This window comes from Dipodomys spectabilis, unplaced genomic scaffold, assembly GCF_019054845.1.
Source record: "Dipodomys spectabilis isolate Male_0828 unplaced genomic scaffold, ASM1905484v1 ptg000137l, whole genome shotgun sequence".
Taxonomy (NCBI): Eukaryota; Metazoa; Chordata; class Mammalia; order Rodentia; family Heteromyidae; genus Dipodomys; species Dipodomys spectabilis.
Window position 1 is genome coordinate 13,029,039 of NW_024870814.1, and position 21,896 is coordinate 13,050,934.

General features: G+C 39.0%; 2 gene segments (V, D, J or C); both read left to right on the forward strand.

The window, feature by feature from the left end:
• The first annotated feature begins 337 nt into the window (after positions 1-337).
• Positions 338-17,742, forward strand: LOC122116838. The segment is given in 4 exon segments: positions 338-426; positions 805-1,121; positions 4,229-4,231; positions 17,728-17,742. Coding segments are annotated over 4 exon segments (384 nt in total).
• A 389-nt stretch (positions 17,743-18,131) lies between these two features.
• LOC122116839 lies at positions 18,132-18,461 on the forward strand. The segment is given in 1 exon segment: positions 18,132-18,461. A coding segment is annotated over 1 exon segment (330 nt).
• Positions 18,462-21,896: the final 3,435 nt, after the last annotated feature.

Below are 21,896 nucleotides of genomic sequence, written 5' to 3' on the forward strand. Positions count from 1 at the left end.
GCCAATCAAACTAACCGTTCACCAAGACTCCCCTGGACACACATTTCAATTGAATTGGGCCTCTAGTGTTTCAAGTTGCAGGGTCAAGTACACCACCTCCTCCCTGCAGAGCCAGGCATCAGGGGAGAGGGGTCCTTCTACCCACTGCTGGAGCCAGCCTGGTATTTGTGGGTCTTTCCTCCAAACACAGAAGAAATTTAAGTCACTTTCTTCACAAGAGAGATGCCCTTGCCCTCTGCTTTGTTCTTCTCACACTGCTGCACCCACCTGCTGATTTGCATAGTGCTCCCCAAGGAGAACTTTCCAGCCCTAGTTTGACATAAAAGCTCATCTTGACCTTGACTTCACTGATCAAATCTCCTGGATTCTCAGCTAAAATGAGGCTCTGTTCTTGGGTTCTGGGTCTCCTAATGCTCTGGATGACTGGTAAGGGCAGAGGGAGATGAGGATGGAAAAGGGGGTTGAGGGTGAGCCCTCAGGGCCACTGCTTCTTGTTTGTATTCTGTTCATGGGTTAGATGCACAGAACTTGTCTTCTAGAATGAGGCAAGTGAAGTTAATTATATGAGAGTGATGAACGTTCTAGATGGAACAAGTTCCTGAGCTTTGGTGACAACTGTGCAGTGGGTAGTATACATGAGATCTAGAACCTCATTTATTATTTTGATATTTGTATATATTTTGAAATATTGAATAGTTTTAGGATAGGAGGGAAACCATGGAAAGGATTGGGAATTAATATATAACCACAGAAAAAATTATTTACCACATATAACCTTGTACTTTTCATTTATATTAATTTCAGGGTCCAATGGCGATATTATAATGACTCAGACTCCACTCTCCCTGGCTGTCACCCTGGGAGAGACGGTCTCCCTCTCCTGCAGGTCAAGTCAGAGCCTCTTATATAGCGATGGAGATAGCCTTCTGTATTGGTTCCTTCAGAAGCCTGTCCAGTCTCCACAGCGATTGATCTATTGGGCTACCAACCGAGGATCTGGGGTCCCAGACAGATTCAGTGGCAGTGGGTCAGGCACAGATTTCACACTGCAAATCAGCAGGGTGGAGGCTGAGGATATTGGGGTTTATTACTGCATGCAAGGTATAGATACTCCTCTCACAGTGATACAGTCCTTAACAAAAACATCTCTGTAGGGCTTGGCCCAGCTGTCCTATTTCAAAGCTTGTCTGGAGAGCAGCATAGCAAATTCTCTGAAATGAAGCAGTAATCTGAGTTTGGAGGACTTGACAGAAGATGTCATACCAGAGAGCTTGTCCAAGTGGGATCGTGGATTACTTCAGCTTCCAGGGACTCCCAGAACCAGAATGTATAATGTTACTGCAAAAGTCAATTTATCACTTATTACCAAATGTGAAAGACAAAGACAAAATCATCTACCAGAAGCATGCCATTTCTATAGTTTGGATAGAATTACAGAGTCAAATCCCATGCAGAATGACTCAAGAAGCAGTAGTAGCTAGGAATTGAAGAATGAGTCACAAAGCTAGGCTTAAATGTGAGATGGATTTTTGAAATAGGAATGTTACTGAATATCACCAAATAAATAGAATATGTTGGTTACATACAAAAAAATTAATTATATGTCTCAGATATTAAAAGCTTTTTGCTTAATCAACACATGATTCTGAAAGTCCCATTATTATTTTTTATTTGTGAAAATACCATACATAGGGGTTACAATTACATGAGCAAGGTAATGAGTACATTTCTTAACAAGTATTGTTGCCTCCTACTTTGTTTCCCCTTACTATCCCTACCATCCCCTCTCCCCACCCCCACAACTGTTGTAAACTTTATTTTTCAACATAACGTCTTGTACATCTCATTGTTGCAATTGGTCCACCCATATACCTATTTAAACAATTAGTTTTTTCCTTCCCCTCCCCAAATCATACCAACATCAAATACAGTGAAAACAGAGGTCTCCTTGGCACAGGCATATTTTTATTTAACAAAGCTACAAATTGAAGTGTGACACTGCATAATGCTATGATCCATGTCTGTTTCCTCTGGTCCTCCTCTTATGGAGGCCTTTTCTCACCTGACTCTTAGAGGTTAGAAGATTATGATCTTCCCTTCCAAAAATCTACCATTAACTGGCAAACAAGGCCCACAATGAGCAAAGGCTTCCCCTGAGACTTGAGTATGTATTGGATTTTCTCTCAGAATATGCACAGACCACTCAGACATCCAAAGCAGACCCCTGCTATTTCCCTCAGCACAGGTATCATCTTAGGAAAGGACCATACTTACCAGTTTCTCTATTACATTTAAGTTCTCCTAATCCCTCTGTCACTGATAAATCGAAAATATCTCTACTTCCCCTGGTGGTAAAACATGAAATAGCCTCATAGCCACAGCTGTGCTGGGAGAAGTTCTATACTTACTGAGTCCCAAACAGAAAGAAAACATTTATAAAATTATCCACTGACTATATCATGAGCTTTACTAGGGAAGCATTTGAATATCTAAAAGAACCACAAACCACACAGAGAGTTGGTTTTAGTGCCAGGGGCAGACAATACTATTGAACAAATGCTATTTCTGGCAATGCGCCCTCTCTGCTCCTGCCAACACCACTCCATGAAGCAAGGCGATGTCAGGTGAGACAGGGCTTATCCATGTGTGTCCTGATTGACCTGAAACTCTCCATATTCCTTCCTGTGTCTCCCTGAGTGATTAGGATTACACATAGGCAGTGTCTGTGGTAGAAACAGTCTTTTCATCTCAAATAGCTTATATGTGTATTTCACAGGATGTCAGTATCTATCAATGTTACACCTTACATCTTAAATAAGAATCCTACTTTTAAACAGAGCTTTGAAGGCATTTTAGGAAAAGAATAAACACAAAACACTTTGCCCTGGTTTGCATGGCAGCTAGCCTGTGAGACATCAGTGACACAGCGACCCTGAGATTCCTGTGTGCAGATCAGCTTCTTACTCTATGCTCACAACAGATCTTTTTTAAAATAAGCTTTTTTATTTTGAAAATACTGTACAGTGGGTTTACAATCATATGAGCAAAGTAATGAGTACATTTCTTATCAAGCATTGTTGCCACCTCCTTTGTTTTCCCCTACCATCCCTGCCCTTCCATCTCCACAACTACATTTCCCTCTCTCCTCCCTCACCCCACGCCTAAATTATAAAGTTCATTTTTTGACATGGCGTTATGTACATCTCATGGATTAACCTGTATCCCAATTTGAACAATTTGTTTTTACCCTTTAGCTCCCCAAATTATACTAACATCAAATACAGTCAAAACAGGGGTTTTACCATGGGGAGGGTAGTATAAACTACAAGAAAATTACGTGGTACATGTTAAATAGTTTAGAAACCATTGCAAGGAAGAAAAAAAAACACCTGTGTCCCTGTCGTGTGGTTCATTTCACTGACCTTTTCTGCTTGTCTCAGATATATACTAGTTATTGTAAATAAGGGAACCCATGGGAATTATGTTTCTTTGGGCCTGGCTTACTTCACTTAATATATATTTTTCTAAGTCTTTCCATTTACTAACAAATGGGGCAATAACATTCTTTCTGGTGGAGGCATAAAATTCCATTTTGTATATATACCACTTTTTCTTGATCCATTCATCTCGTGAGGGTCATCTGGGTTGGTTCTGTATCTTAGGTATGGTAAATATAGTTGTATTAAAAACATGTGCTGGTAGCTTTAGTATCGTCTACACAAGAGATCTTTATGTTTATGATTTCTACCTGAACCCAGGGCATAACAGTATTATTAAACAAATAATTTTTTTTAATTTAAATTTATTTTTTTATTGTGAAAATACTGTACAGAGGGGTTACAATAACATGGGCAAGATAATGAGTACATTTCTTATCAAGCACTGTGGCCTCCTCCTTTGCTTCCCCTCCCCATCCCTTCCCATCTATCCCCACATCCCCCCACCCTTATTACAAAAATTGTGAAGTGGTTGATCTCCACCCTCATATTCACTCTTCTTTCCTCCTGAAACATAGCCATTCCTAAAATGTCTTGGTCTCAAACCAAGGTGTCAGGACGTTGTGTGCACCAGGAGTGGATGTTTATCAAAAGACAGGTCCATCTTCAAAGTTCCTCTAATTAAATGCAGGTGAATAGAAAGGTATGAGTTTTACAGTTTCATCATAGCTTCCTTTGGCTTCAGAAGTATCATATTTCAGGCCTCAGATACATCATAACTGGGGTCGAAGTTCGTGAATCTCTCAAATCTAGATCCACATGCAGTTCATTTAGTGAAGGATGATGAAGAGAACTCTGACTTTGGCAGGGACTTTCCCTGTGTGTGAGCTTCTGACTATGAGGAGCAGTGTTATTTTGTGTACCTGCAGCAGCTGCTTGAACTCACAATGATGAGAGGTTGATTCGCTGTCATGTAAATGTCCTGCTAGTTGCTCCCCAGATGTGTCATCTTGCACTAGGGTGGACAGTGTCCCCTATGCTGGTCCTGATGTGGGAGCCTTCCTCACTGTGCTCTGCCTTCACTGTCTGTGGTAGTTTTTCCTTGCTTCCCATGCTAAGGATGTCTTCTCCATTCCTTGTGGCTTCATTGCCTTGCTCACCCTTTACTGTGTTTCCTTTCATCAAATCTGGATCTGCTGGGACCACAAGTTCTAGAACAGTTACTAAAAAATGTTCTGAACTGGAAGAGATGATAGCATAAGAACATGAAGGTTTATGAAGCAGGAGAGACTGAAGTAGATGTGAGTTCTTGGTTTAGGGAACATCTTACCTTTGAAGGGGGTGTTTTGGGGCTTTGGATAGGAGACAGGAATTTTACCTGAGAGATTTGGAGACTGCTAGCTCAGAAATTCATGAAGATCACCAAGCTACATATATAGCCATGTCTTTTAAATCTTTCCAACCCTGTTGATTTTCATGTGCCCTGAGCACAGCCCACTGCCCTGAGAACTTCTTCAGAGGCTGCTCACACCCTATGCAGGAGAAGGTTCCAGTGACCAAAGAGCTTGCACATGAAGGCCCCTGCTCAGATCCCAGAGGTCCTGCTGCTCTGGCTCCCAGGTAAGAAAGAACAATGCTGGGAATTACTCATCTCATATTAACAGAGCAGCTTAAGTCTTCCTGGAAGTACTTGGATAATATAATTAATTAAATGACTAGTCTTTTTAATGTTTCCAATGTCATGTGCCCATTGTGATGTCCAGTTGACCCAGTTGCCATTCCTGCCTGCATCTCTAGGAGAGAGAGTCCACATCACTTGCAAAGCCAGTCAGGTCATTAGCAATTATTTACATTCTTACCAGCAGAGAGCAAGGATAGCTCCAAAGCTCCTGATCTATTCTGCACCTACTTGGCAATCTGGGGTCCCATGGAGGTTCAATGGAATGGATCTGGCACAGAGTTCACTCTCAGCATGAGCAGCCTGCAGCCTGAAGATTTTGCCACTTACTACTGTCAGCAGGGTAATTATTTACCTACCCCTGTGACACCAGTCGTAACAAAAACCTCCCAGGGAAGCAAAAGTGAGAGCCTGGGCTGCCCCAGATGCTTATCCTGGTGCTTCCAACTGCTGAAAGAACATCTCACATACAGCCCCCTTTTTAAGGTCACTGGAAAGCATTGGGAGATAGGTTCTGGAGTCAATTGCATACCTTAACTGTCTGTCCTCCTGCTGATCGCAAGCAGCACACACCTGACACTGCCTCTTCTGTGACTTTCAAAGAATACTGCTCTTTACTCATGTATGTTCCAGTCTGTCCTAAAATTCTGCAGTCAGTCAATAATGAAGCCATTCTAGATATGTCAGGGTTTTTAAAGGCAAGGAAAAATACCTTGTGAAAAACATTTTAAAAACAATTGTTTGAAGAAATATCATAGTTAAAATTTATTAGAAATCAATTTTAGATTGCCGTGGAATAGTTTTATTTGAAGTACAATATGATGTAATAATAATGTAATAAAAAAATAATGTAATAAACAAGTGAGTTCAGTACCTTAAACATTTTAATTCCCTGTCAGGGAATTTTTTTTCAGCAAATGTATTTTTTTAAATACTGATATCAACTCTCATGTTAAAACATGCAACATTTTAATCTGGTTTTCAGAAAAATAATTTATTTTGATACAGTATCATATTATTGTTTTACATTGCCATGGTCTCAACTTTTGAAAGAAAAGTGGAAAAATATGTTTTTAAATAACTTCAGAAAATATCAAGAAAAAATTAACTAAAACTTTGTATCATGTTTTGAAAGGTTTGAACATATTTTTCTTCAGGTGCTTGATCTTAGAAGTGTTATTCAGAGGGCAGATATTCAAAGCACCCTTGGCTTCTGGCCTAGTTCACATAAATCCAAACTAAAGAATGAAAATAAATATACGAGAATGAATAAAATACATTTAAGACACTTGTGGAGTCATGTACTAGGTACAGCTACATAGTGACCCATATTATATGTATATTTTTCAGAGTAATCAGAAGTGACTTCCATTTATCATACAGACATTCTGAGAGTCATAAGTTCACATTTAGTAATTAACATGCACTCTTACACATGGAAATGTATATGGAAGGGAGGAGCTGGATTGGGATGGATGGTTCAGAATGATGAAAGGTTGATAGGTAAAGATGAATTGTATTTATAATCTTGTAGGTTTAGTGGACATCATTTTATACAGCTATTGATAGATATTAAAAATAGAATAAAGATAAGAGATGTGTATGGAGTTCTCACTTGTCCACACTCTCACCTCTGTCCAAGTTCCTTGCATATTGTGGATCGATAGGATTGAGTCCCTTCCACCTTCCAATCTTACATGTGATTAGAAGAGGTCTCATCTCATTCAGAATATAAACAGGAAAGCAGAGAGGGAGAGCAGTGGTGGGAAATGTATTTCCTGAAGAGACTGTGGTGATGGGAGCCCACAGCTGATGACCCAGTGAAGTCACAGCCCAACTCTCAGAATATATCTAGGAGGGCATTGCCCAAGACCAGGTACACACATGACTCTTCCTATTAGCAACTGGTAACCATAGCAAGAGTCTCCGTTCATGGAAAATGAGATGAAATATGTAAGGGGCCATTCTCAAATAGAAATATTTCTTGACAAAAGGAAGCAAACACAACTAAACATGTATGTAGTATTATTTTCTTTCCTACTCAGAATGTGTTCAGAATTCAGGATCATCAAAAGCATCCCTGAGAGCATGTTATAAATACAATATTATAAAACCACTTCACACCTACTGAGTGTTAATCTTCCCTTCAGCAAGTTAACAACTAATCTCTGTATGGATTAGGAAGTTGTATTTAGAAGAAGAAAAGTGTCATTGGTAGAGAGATGCTTTGTACTCCTCAATTAGCCTATTAAGAGCACTTCTATTTAAACCAAATTTCTCTCTCTCTCACACACACACATGTGTGCACACAAACATGACACACTTGTGTCAGTCCTTTAACAAAGTAGCTGACATAAACTCTGAATAAAAAAGAGTTTGTTTAACTCATAATTTTAGATGCAGAACATCCCTGATGCTTTATCTTCATCTGTCTTTACTCTGAAGACTCTCTTACATGTGGTACAATATGTTGTGTTAATAAAGAGAGAACCAGTTGTAATTTGAGCTGGCCAAGCTTATGGTTGTCTTCCTTTGATAGCAGGTGACTATTATGAGAACTGCCTCACTGCATGAGAGTATCTTTAACCCTTTGGTGAGCAGTGGTATAATCTCCAATCCAATAATATAATCACTTCCTACAAGTCACCTCTTCCGTTGGCCAGGTTCATCCATTGGGGCAGCAGTACAAACATCCTGCATGTGCTCTTCCTTCCTTCAGGTGAAGTAGAGACTAAAATCTCTAAGAAAAATAAATAGAGACTGGTTAAATTAGATTGGGACTGGAGACATTCAGAGATTTTATGTTAATATAAGATAATCAACATTACATATACATATATATATATATATATATATATATATATATATATATATACCATTTCAAGTAGTTACACAAAGTGGTCTCACCTCAGTATGTCAATTTATAAGTACATTATATTTTGATCCTTTCACCCTTCCATTAATCTCCAGAGGAAACTTTAAGAAGTCCTTTGATCAATTTGCTGTACAAATACATTGTAGAAGAATGACAAGATAAAAACTGTTACATTGAATTCACACTTTCAAGTGCAATAATTTCTCCCATTATGTTAAAAGACCATTAGGGTACTTACTACTTATAAGAGGAAATTTTGTTATCCTTGTCAATTCTATACCCTACATCTTAATATGAAGATCCTGGCAAATAGAGGTGCTAGCATCCCTAAGAGATAACTTGGTAACTATGGTATGCCTCTTCATCTAGCTCAACTCTGTGCTTTTATTGGTCAACTATTTTGAGAATCAGTGTTGCTAATGCTTGACACTGTGTCTTTCTCTAGACTAGATGAAGGAGGAATGAAGTACCCAGGTACAATGTCCATTCCTTTCCTAGAGTCTCTCCTGGACATAAAGCTGCATATCATTGGGCCTCTGATGCTGTTTTAGGGTAGTGGGGTGAAGTGCACCCTGTTTTTCCCTCAGTTCCAGATATTATAAATGGAGTCCTTCATTCCATGCTGCAGGCATCATGGATTTTATTGGTTGTCACCAAGTTTAGAACACATCTGCTGCTACTTTTCTTAGAAGAACGAGCCTTACCTCCCCTTGACTCTTCTCACACTGTTGCCCCAACCTGGCTATTTGCATACTGCTTCCTAAGGAGGACCTTCCTTTCTAAGTCTGAGATAAAGGCTCAGCTCTGAACTTGTCTTGACCTGTCAAAACTCCTCATTTCATTCCTAAAAATGGTATGGATATTTAAAAAACAATGGGGAAAAGGAAAAATTAAAAAATGCAAAATATAAGAATATATATAATATATTGTAATTCACTTATGGAAACATGTAAGGAATAGTTAGCATTCACTTTATCCATATTAGAGTAATATATGATGTATTACACAATAATATATAGCAATGTATAAGTAGAGAAATAAAAATTATATATATATTTTTTTTAAATTTAATTTTATTTGTGAACATACTGTACAGAGGAGTTACAGTTACATGGGCAGGATAATGCGTACATTTCTTACCAAGCATTGCATCCTCCTCCTTTGTTTACCCTTCACATCCCTTCCCAGCCTCCCCCCTCCCCCCCTAATCCCAATCCTTCTCCTTCCCCCCCCCACCCCCACCCCCCCCCACCAACGTTGTAAAGCTCATTTTGGACCTGACAACTTGTACTTCTCATTGTTGCAACAGGTCCACCTGTATCCTTAAACAACTGGTTTTCCCCATCTCCTCCACAAGTTATACTGACATCAAATATAGTGAAAGCAGGGGTTATACTGTGGGGGAGGGACATACAAAGCAACAAAGAGATAATCTTATAAATGTGTTAGAAACACATGCATGAAAGAAAAAAACATTAAAATACACATCTAAGGGTTCATTTTCCTGACATCACATTATCTGACCTTTTCCGCTTGACTCATACATATACTAGATATTACAAATAAGGGAAACCATGGGACCTCCGTTTCTTTGGGCCTGGCTTACTTCACTTAATCTAATTTTTTCCAAGTTTTTCCATTTCCTAACAAATGGGGCAATGTCATTCTTTCTGATGGAGGCATAGAATTCCATTGTGTATATATACCACATTTTCTTGATCCATTCATCTACTGAGGGGCATCTGGGTTGGTTCCATGTCTTAGCTATGGTAAATAATGCTGCAATAAACATAGTTGTGCTGGTAGCTTTAGTGTGGTCTTGTTTGTAAACATTAGGGTAAATGCCCAAAAGTGGGATTGCTGGGTCATAGGGGAGCTCTATGTGAAGTCTTTTGAGGAACCTCCATACTGCTTTCCAAAGTGGTTGAACAAGTTTACATTCCCACCAACAATGAAGTAAGGTTCCTTTCTGTCCACATCCTCTCCAGCATCTGTTGTTGTTAGAGTTCTTGATTTTTGCCATTCTAACTGGAGTGAGGTGATATCTCAATGTTGTTTTGATTTGCATTTCTTTTATGGCTAGGGATGTTGAACATTTCTTCATGTGTCTATTGGCCATCCTTCTTTCTTCTTCAGAGAAGTTTCTCTTTAAGTCTTTCGCCCACTTATTTATTGGGCAGTTGTTTCTTTGAGGATTTGTTGTTGGGGGGTTTAATTTTTTGAGTTCCAAGTATATTTTAGATATGAGACCCTTGTCCGTTGTATGGCTAGTAAAGATCTTCTCCCAATCCGTGGGCTTTCTATTGATCTTGCTAGCTATGTCATTTGCCCTGCAGAAGCTCTGCAACCTTATGCAATCCCATTTGTCCAACCTTTCTTTGATTTGTTGTGTTTCCGGGTCTCTATTCAGAAAATTTCGGCCTGAGCCAAGGAGACCTAGGGTTTCTCCTATTCCATTGTGTAATGTTTTCAGAGTGTCTGCTTTGAGTTCAAGGTCTTTGATCCATTTGGAGTTGATTCTGGTGCAGGGTGATATATAAGGATCTAGCTTAAGTTTTCTACATGTAGTTAACCAAAAAAATTATATTTTAATAGGTAGTACATATATAACAAATATGATTAATTCACAGTTAACAAATAGGCATACTTATACATAATTGGTATATGTTTATATGGGTCAACTATAAAACATGTACCTTAATTTATATATTAATTCTGTGCATAGATACACATCTATATATGTATACAGATGTGTACAAATGGATGCATCTGTATGTGTATATAGATGTGTACATATGGACATATAAATGTCCAAATGTAGCTGCATAAACATGTAGCTAAAATACAGAGAGAGAGAGATTATCACAATTCCAATGAAACATAGTATATCATTTGCAGAGACTGTCTTAAAGAAAGACATGTAAGAACACACAGCATGTAGACTTTTGAGGAAACAAGTATATATGGCTCAATAATCTTCTTTCTTTTTTTTTTTTTTTTTGGTCCAGTCATGGAGCCTGAACTCTGGGCTTGGGTGCTGTCCCTCAGGTCTTCAGCTCAAGGCTAGCACTCTACCACTTGAGCCACAGTGCCACTTCTGGCTTTTTTCTTTTTGCTTATGTGGTGCTGAGGAATCGAACCCAGGGCCTCATGCATGCAAGGCAAGCACTCTACCACTGAGCTACCTTCCCAGCCCTCAATAATCTTCTTTCTATACTCATGTTTTCTTTGAAAGGTTCAAGGAAACAGAAAAAATTCTGATGATCTTTTATGATGGTTCTCTAGGTTGGATTGCTTGGAGATGAAAAAATATACTTCTGGACCTGGCTGTGAGAGATTCTTTAGGGAGAATTGACTAAGAGATAAGACCCACACTATTATACACAGCCCCTTTCAAAGGACTGAATTTTAATCAAAAAAGATGTAGCCACCAAGTAGAACATATCCTCTGTTTCTTGGGTGCCATGTTGTAAGCTTCACTAAACTCTGCTCACATGGTAAACTGGAATTTATGATCTAAGAGTTGCAATCAAGTACTCTGCCCTTTATTTTGCTTTTACTGAGGTCTTAGCCACAACAAGGAAAAGCTAAGTAACACATCTTCATAACTTAGGCCCTAGCTTACTTTCTAACCAATGATGGAAGATGAATTAGGCACCAGAAGCATTTGGGGTCCCCAGCACTGAATTGAGAGAAATGACTATTTGTAGTGGTAATAATATGTTGAGGTAGATACACTTCAAAGTCAGAGTTTCAGTGTGGGAATGTATGTATTAGTGAAGCAAAGTCATTAAACATGAATCCATGAACTCATGGACTGGATTTATCCTCAGGAGTGTGAGATGTGGATGTAAACACCACAAGAAAGCTGCAGGCCAGGAGGAGGATTCTGAGTACTCATGACTGGGTGCTATAATCTCAGAGCAGGAGAAAAGGGACAGCTCTTCTCTGCAAGAGATCACTGAATAGAGAATCCCAGTAGCCAGGGTTCATCCTACTGGCTCCATCTTCAACTCCACTCTTGGAAAGGGTTCCAGAACTTCTGCCTTGACTTCTCAAAGTTTGTGAACAAATCCATATCCTGAGATAAATCATCTTGTGCTGAGCACACTTCACAACTGTGACTAAGAACAGTGACAAATCCACAGGGAGAGCAACAGGGTCCTTTCCTTCCAATTTGAATACTTTCCCAGCAGACAGAGTCCAGAAAGCCAACATTAGCTATCTTGCAAGCCATCAGTACTCAAGCCACACAAGCACAAGGTGAGCCACTGGTTCTCCCCACCTGTACCATGTCATGCAACAAATAGTGATTAATTTTTCTGCACCACTTCAGCCCTCCACATGCAGTCAGTGATTAATATTTAGTAAAATACCAGGGTTTGGCATGGAGAGATTTGGGAATCTCTGTGCAGCATTTGCTTCTTGTTTCTCTATCTTCACCTGTGTGGACTTACTAGCTCTTATTGGTCAAATTATCACTGGCAACACACACACATACACACACACACACACACACACACACACTCAGATATAGACAGAGAGATATTCACACACCACGCGCAGAAAACTCCCATCTTATCTGAATTTTATCCATAGAAAAGTTAAAAACACATCTCAAAATGTAATTTATATCTCTTCCTGAAAAAAGAATGCTGGGGTCCATTTAGCTTAGCATCATCTTAGATGGTCATATGTACATAGTTTTTTTTAGCTTTTCTGCTTTTCTGATAAAAATATCCTAGATGTATCCTAATTATTGCAAATGAGGGAAACCTGAATCCTAAGAGATGGACACAAGAGGTCTTACTTTGTTGTTGTTTTTAATGTTCTATATGATTTTTTTCTTTTGTATGTTCTTCTCCCTATGGTATATACGCTGTTTTCACTGTACTGATTTTATTACCCTGAATTTTGTATATACATTTGTCTAATTTGGGCAGGGGAAAGGGAATAACAAAACGCTGAACAAGGACACAGGATGACCCATTGCAACGATGATATCCACAAGACTCCATATTGGAAATGAACTTTAGAACTTTGGGGGGGAGGTCTGAGGGAGGGAAGGGATAGTAGGAGAAAAACAAAGGAGGGAGTAACAATGCTTGACAAGAAATGTACTCATTACCTTACTCATGTAAATGTAACCCCTTTGTACAGCATTTTTACAATAAAGTCAAATTAAAATTTAATTAATAAAAAATTTTTAAAATCCTGGTTTTAAAACATTTAATGTTAGAATAATACCACTAGATGGCAGCGAAATCCCACAGTTTATATTAAAAGAGCTATCTAGCTAAGTTTTCTATGGAAATCACAGAGTTTAGTGTTTTATCATCAACAAAGAGTCTCCAGGCTTGGGTATTTGACTAAGACCAGGGACACTCAGAAGGAGCTGTCAGCAGGCTGAATTGTGGGGGAATGTCTTCTGTTTTTGGAATTTAGAGACTGGAAGCTTGGCTTTGCCTCTTTTTCCTGCCTTATTTATCAGCAAAGGCCACCTTTCAAGGATATGTGTCCTTGGAGAAGTCTGTAACAGTGAGTGAGGTGATGTTAGTTCCCTGAGACTGTAGCAAGTCCTGTAGTGCTAGTGTCTTGAGGAGATGTGGCCCTGGATGGCTCTGTCTCTGTCTCTGTCACAGACATCAAAGTCCTTGTGAGGTCATTACAAGAAAGTAAACAGCCAGGAAGAGAGTCTAAAACAAATGACACTCTAGACTTCCCGGCTTCCAGAACTTTGATTTTATAACTATTCCATAAATTTGTCTACCAGCGCAAGATATCTGTGTTCATCATGGCATTGCAGGGAAACTAAGTCACCAAACCAGCTCTCCCTGAGCAGGATCAGCCTTAGGAATTGGCATGTAGTTTGGACATGTAGTTGCAGGCTTGCTTCTCTTCTTCCTGCTTTTCCAGCCATGGTAAGGAAGCAGGACTCAGGCTCCATTCAAGAATGTTGCCTATCAGTTGAAGGTGTAAGCCTGCTTTGTTTATGGATCAGAATCAAAAAAACATCAACTAAATTGGATGCATTACTGGTATTGTTTGTAGATGTACATACACTTTTTCTTCTGTAAGCGACTGAGAAGATCCTTTTTATCCTAACACTCTTTTCTCTACATGGCCCTTAGCTCAGACTTTATCATGCCTCTCCTGACTTGTACATGATATACCTATATAATCTGGGGTGTCAGGGTTGTGCCATTACTTTGGATTCACATAGGAAAGAGAAGGCTATCTAGGTAAAATAAAAAAGCAGTATGTATGTATGCATTTGTGCATTTCATTTTTTATTCTTATTATAATAGTGTTCCTTGTAGAGATGTTTCATCTCCTTGGTTATGCTTATGTATTCTTACTTTTGAGGAAATACTTTCATAATTTCAGTTTTCCTCATTTGGTATAATGTTGAGAATAGTTTTGCTTCATATTTGGGGGGGGGGGCTGAGGTAATTTTTTTCTATCCCTTGTCAATTGAGAGATAATTTATCAGTCACTCTTCTCCAATTCATGGCAACATTTTAACTTATTATCTTTTTACATTTTCTGGTGCTTCTCTGTATCCAACTTGCCAAAAACAATGACCACTACGGAGCCTCTACAAGTGCACCACACCTGGGAAGAGCAGACCATCACCTGGTATGCACTTGAGAGCAAATGGCCAGCAGGACTGATCACCAATTTCACAATGTTCCAATCCTGAGAATGAAACCCTTCCATGCCTGGTTGTTTGGCAAGGAAAGCTATACTTTGTCCTGTTTTGAGAAGCATAAATTCAAATCCTGGTATTCTACAAGGCTTATGTACCTACAAGAGGCCAGTGCGGGTGGCTCATGCCTGAAAAGCTACCTAAACAGAAGGCTGAGACCTGCTGATTCCATTCAAAGCCAGCCAAGGAAAGGAAAGTGCAAGAGACTCTTTCCTCCAGTTAACCAAAAATTACAGAAATGGAGATGTGGCTCAGGTGGAAGATTGCTGACCTTGAGTACAAAAGCTCAGGACCATGGCCCAGACCCTGAGTTCAAGTCCCAAGACACACACACACACACACACACACACACACACACACACACACACACACACACAAACACACACAAAGTAAAAAATGCACAAAAATTTAGTCATATATGAGTCTTCTTATGGTTGCTCATCCTTGGGGTGGGGGAAATAAAAGGGTTTCTTTTGATGTATATCATTTTGATTTATATCATTTCTTTTGATCTATATCATTTATAACTCATATACATGATTGAAGTTACAACCTAATGGGAAATTACCTGTGTTAGTCATTTCCCCTTCCATGTGATTGGCATTTAATTTCTGTTTGGAACTTTCTTTCAGTCCTGGTATCTCAAAAAGTATGCTCATTCTCTTTGCATAAGCAAGCAACAAAGGAATAAATGAAATAATTTACAAATAACATACTTACAAGATGATTTCTTTGTTGCTTTGTATGTCACTCCCCTATGGTGTAACCCATGTTTTCACTGTATTTGGTGTTGGTATAATTTAGGGAGGAGAAGGGAAAAAACAAATTGTTTAAATAGGGATACATGTGGCCCCACTGCAATAATGAGATGTACAAGACGTTTCGTGGAAAAATGAACTTTACAACTTTGGTGCTGAGGGGGAATAAGGTGGGTGGGTAGGATGGGGGAAAGTGGAGGAGAAAGGAATGGATAGGAAGAGCAAACAAAGGAGGAGGCAACAATGCTTGATAAGAAATGTACTCATTACCTTGCTCATGTAATTGTAACTCCTCTGTATGGTGTTTTTACAATATAAAACATATTTAAAAATAATATATACCACATATATGGTATATATGTGCACATTAGAATGAAACTAGGAGGACGACAGAGAAACAGAGAAACAGGGGAAAACATACAACAGTGGGATCTATCAGCTGCACTGGACATTGATCAAAGCGAACTAAACAACTCAATGGAAGCAATGGGAGGGAGGGAATGAGCAGCAAAGAGGGAACAGCTGACACTAAGCAAAAGGAAAGAAATGTATATATCACCGAATGTAGAAGAGATAATTGTATTGTCAGAGCTCATAGAATTAACAAACTTTATGAACCATGATAAAGATAATTTGTCCCACACATTCTTGTGTTTGTGACTATAAGTATCACTTACTTTGTGACTATAAGTATCAACATCCTGTGAAATTTGTGAAATTTATTTAATCACTTAATCACAATAAAAATTTGCTACAAAATAAGTTTAATAGAAAAAACTTTTTGTGTAACCCATAAGAAAATGTCACAAACAGTGGCCAATAGCACCAGAAATGTATGTTCTTCAGGCTCTAGATGGTGTAAGTGGAATATGAATTCCTCTGTACAACTCTGAGCCAGCATTCAGTTTCTTAGTAGCTTAAGATGAAACTTAAGGAAAGACATAATCTTGAGTGTTATACTGACACATGAAAACAGCTCTTGCTGGGTTCTGCTATGGGGTGTGGAGTCCTGGCTGTGGCTGCCCACATGGAATGCAGGCAGGATAAGGAGGGACTAATACAGAGTTAATACTTTTTCCAGGAGCAGACTCTGTAGAAAGATTAAAAGATAGATATTGCAATAGTCTGACTAACTAACTGAATGTAACTGGTGTTCTTGTTCATTCTGTCTTATAGAAGAGAGAGAAATATTAAGAATGCTGTTGTTAGTCTGGTGAAGAGTTATGCTGAGGAAGTGCCATTCCATATTTACTGATTGTGAAATGGACTATGTAAAATTTGGTTTTCTCTGTCATTTTTCTCTTTCATTTAGAAATGTTATTAGTTCACCCTCTGTAAGGAGGACTTTATGCTCTGGATTATTTTGTTTTGACACAAGTAATCATAAGAACTTAATTTATTAGGCACTCTATGAAGGACCTTTTTTTTATCACTTGTAGGGATTGAACTCAGGACCTGGATGCTGATCTTGAGCTCTTTTGCCCAAGGCTAACACTCTACCCCTTTCAGCCACAACACCACCTCCAATTTCTGAATGATTAATTGGAGATAAGAGTCAAAAGGGAACTTTCAGCCTGGATTTGCTTTGAACCATGTGTTCAGAACTCAGTCACCACAGACATGAGCTACCAGTGTCTGGCTTATAAAGAACATCTCTAACAGTTGTTGATAACTTGCTAATCATAAGTTAACTTTGTTTCAGTGATGTCAGATTAACTCAAGTATGTATTTGATTTCCTTACCTAGTTGTAACCACAATGGTATTGGATAAAAGTGTTGAGAAACAATGGCAAATGAAATCTGTGCACAGTATCTTTCTCTAGAATAACCAGAAGAGGGCCAATGAAATTGACCCTTCAGCAAAGCTCTCCTGAACACACATTTCAATTGAATTGGGCCTCTAGTGTTTTAAGCTGACAGGGTCAAGTATAAAACATCCTCCCTGCAGATCCAGGCATCAGGGGAGAGGGGTCCTTCTACCCACTGCTGGAGCCAGCCTGGTATTTGTGGGTCTTTTCTCCAAACACAGAAGAAATTTAAGTCACTTTCTTCACCAGAGAGATGCCCTTGCCCTCTGCTTTGTTCTTCTCACACTGCTGCACCCACCTGCTGATTTGCATAATGCTCCCCAAGGAGAACTTTCCAGCCCTAGTTTGACATAAAGGCTCATCTTGACCGTGACTTCACTGATCAAATCTCCTGGATTCCCAGCTAAAATGAGACTCTGTTCTTGTGTTCTGGGTCTCCTAACGCTCTGGATGACTGGTAAGGGCAGAGGGAGATGAGGATGGAAAAGAGGGTTGAGGGTGAGCCCTCAGGGCCACTGCTCCTTGTTTGTATTCTGTTCATGGGTTAGATGTACAGAACTTGTCCTCTAGAATGGGGCAGGTGAAGTTAATTATATGAGAGTGATGAACATTCTAGATGGAACCAGTTCCTGAGCTTTGTTGACAACTATGACACGTGTGTAGAGGGTAGAATACATGAGATCTAGAACCTCATTTATGTTTTTTAATATTTGTATATATTTTGAAATATTGAATGGTTTTAAGATAGAAGAAAAACCCATGAAAAGGATTGGGAATTAATATATAACCACAGAAAAAATTATATACCACATATAACATTGTACTTTTCATTTATTTTAATTTCAGTGTCCAGTGGCGATATTGTAATGACTCAGACTCCACTCTCCCTGCCTGTCACCCTGGGAGAGACGGTCTCCCTCTCCTGCAGGTCTAGTGAGAGCCTTATAGATAGTGATGGAGATAGTGCTCTATCTTGGTACTTGCAGAAGCCTGGCCAGTCTCCAAAACTGCTGATCTATTGGGCTTCCAACCGAGCATCTGGGGTCCCAGAAAGATTCAGTGGCAGTGGGTCAGACACAGATTTCACACTGCAAATCAGCAGGGTTGAGGCTGAAGATATTGGGGTTTATTACTGCATGCAATATATAGATACTCCTCCCACAGTGATACAGTCCTTAACAAAAACATCTCTGTAGGGCTTGGTCCAGCTGTTCTATTTCAAAGCTTGTCTGGGGAGCAGCATAGCAAATTCTCTGAACCAAAGCAGTAGTCTCAGTTTGGAGGACTTGACAGAAGATGTCATACCAAGGACCTTGTCTAAGTGGGATCTTGGATTACTTCAGCTTCCAAGGACTGTCAAAACCAGAATTTATAATGTTACTGCAGAAGTCAATTTATCACTTATTCCCAAATGTGAAAGACATAGACAAAAACATCTACCACCAGCATGCTATTTCTATAGTTTGGAGAGAATTACAGAGTCAAATCCCATGCAGAATGACTCAAGAAGCAGTAGTAGCTAGGAATTGAAGAATGAGTCACAAAGCTAGACTTAAAATGAGACGGATTTTTTAAAATAGTAATGTTACTGAATATCACCAAATAAATAGAATATGTTTGTTAAATATAAAGCAAATTAATTATATGACTCAGATGTTAAAACCTTGTTGCTTAATCAACTCATGATTTTGAAAGTCCCATTATTATTTTTAATTGTGAAAATACTATACATAGGGGTTATTATTACATGAGCAAGGTAATGAGTACTCTTCTTACCAAGCATTTTTGCCACCTCCTTTGTTACCTCTTACCATCCCTGCCCTCCCATCTTCACCCCAGAGCATAGTTACAAAGCTCATTTTTTGACATAATGTCTCATACATCTCATTGTTGTAATGGGCCCCCCCATATCCCTATTTAAATAATTTGTTTCTTCTCTTCCCCTTCGCAATTTATACCGACATCTAATAGTGAAAACAGGGGCTTCCTTGGCACAGGCCCATTTTTTTTTAAACAAGGTACAAATTGAAGTATGACTCTGAATAATGCTTTGTTCCATGGCCGTTTCCTCCAGTCCTCCTCTAATTTTGGCTCTTTCTCACCTTCTTCTTACAGCTTAGAACAATATGTTCTTCCCTTCCAAAAACCTACCATTAGATGGCAAACAAGCTTACAATGAGCAAAGGCTTCCCCTGAGACTTGAGTGTGTATTGAATTTTCTCTCAGAAAATGCACAGACCACTCAGACATCCAAAGCAGACCCCTGCTATTTCCCTCAGCATAGGCATCATCTTAGGAAAGGACCATCCTTACCAGTTTCTCTATTACATTTAAGTTCTCCTAATCCCTCTGTCACTGATAGATCTAAAATATCTCAACTTCCCCTGGTGGTAAAACATGAAATAGCCTCATAGCCACAGCTGTTCTGGGAGAAGTTCTATACTTACTGAGTCCCAAACAGAAAGAAAACATTTATAAAATTATCCACTGACTATATCATGAGCTTTACTAGGGAAGCATTTGAATATCTAAAAGAACCACAAACCACACAGAGAGTTGGTTTTAGTGCCAGGGGCAGACAATACTATTGAACAAATGCTATTTCTGCCAATGCGCCCTCTCTGCTCCTGCCAACACCACTCCATGAAGCAAGGCGATGTCAGGTGAGACAGGGCTTATGCATGTGTGTCCTGATTGACCTGAAACTCTCCATATTCCTTCCTGTGTCCCCCTGAGTGATTAGGATTACACATAGGCAGTGTCTCTGGTAGAAACAATCCTTTCATCTCAATAGCTTATATTTGTATTTCACAGAATGTCACCATCTATCTATCTTATACCTTGCATCTTAAATAAGAATACTAATTTTTAACAGAACTTTGAAGGCATTTTAGGAACACAAATGAACACAAATCATTTTGCTCTGGTTTACATGGAAGCTAGCCTGTGAGACATCAATGACAGTGAGCCTGAAACCCCTGTGTGCAGATCAGTTTGTCACTCTATGCACACAACAGTTCTTTTCTTTTTAAATAAGATTTTACTTATTGTGAAAATACTGTGCAGAAGGGTTACAATCACATGAGCAAGGTAATTAGTACATTTCTTACCAAGCATTTTTGCCTCCTCCTTTGTTTTTGCCTACCATCCCTACCTTCCCCATTTCCACAACTACATTTCCCTCTCCCCTCCCCCATCACATTCCCCAAATTATACCAACATCAAATACAGTGAAAGCAGGTGTTATACTGTGGGAGAGGGACATATAAAGAAACAAAAAATTACGTGGTACCTTATAAATACATTAGAAACAATTGCAAGAAAGAATGAAAACCACTTGTGTTCCTATCTTGGGGTTCATTTCGCTTAACATCATCTTATCTGACCTTTTCTGCTTGTCTCAGATATACACTAGTTATTGCAAATAAGGGAAACCATGGGACCTATGTTTCTTTGGGCCTGGCTTACTTCACTTAATAGAATTTTGCCCAAGTCTTTCCATTTCCTAACAAATGGTGCAATGTCATTCTTTCTGATGGAGGCATAGAATTCCATTGTGTATAATTACTGCATTTTATTGATCCATTCATCTATTGAGGGGCATTTGGGATGGGTACCTATCTTAGCTATGGTAAATAATGCTGGAATAAACATATTTGTTAAGTTAATTCCTAGGTATTTTATTTTTTGTGGGGCTATTACAAATGGAGTTGCTTTCCTAATTTCAGCCACACTTTTCTCATTGTTGGCATACAGAAAAGCCATTGATTTGGGGGGTTAATTTTATACCCTGCTACTTTGCCAAAGTTTTGAATCAGCTTGAGTAATTTTGGAGTGGAGTCTATGGGATTCTTTAAATACAAGATCATGTCATCTGCAAAGAGGGAGATTTTTATTTCTTCTTTCCCTATTTGGATCCCCTTTATGTCTGCATCTTGTCTTATCGCTGTAGATAGGCATTCTAATACTAGGTTGAGGAGAAGTGGAGAGAGTGGACATCCTTGTTTTGTTCCTGAGTTAAGAGGAAATGTCTTTAGTTTTTCACCATTAAGTATAATGCTGGCTGTAGATGTGTCATATAAAACCTTTATTGTATTGAGGAATGTTCCATGGATTCCTAATTTTTCCAAAACCTTCATCATAAAGTGGTGTTGGATCTTGTTGAATGCTTTTTCTACATCTATTGAGATAACCATGTTGTTCTTATCCTTGCTCCTGTTGATATGATGAATAATATTATTTGATATGCGTATATTGAACCAGCTTTGCATCCCTGAAATGAATCCTGTTTGATCATGGTGTATGATTTTTTGGATGAATTGTTGAAGTCGATTGGCCAAAATTTTGTTGAGAAGTTTTGCATCAATGTTCATCAAAGAGATGGGTCTATAATTCTCTTTCTTTGATGAGTCCCTGCCTGGTTTTGGGACGAGGGTTATGATGGCTTCATAGAATGTGTTCGGTAGTGAACTTTCTCTTTCAATTTCATTGAAGAGTTGGAGGAGTATTGGTGTGAGCTCTGCTTTGAAGGCCTTGTAGAATTCCGCTGTAAAACCATCTGGTCCTGGACTTTTCTTAGGGGAGGTCTCTTATTGCTGTTTCTATTTCAATGCTTGATATGGGCCTGTTAA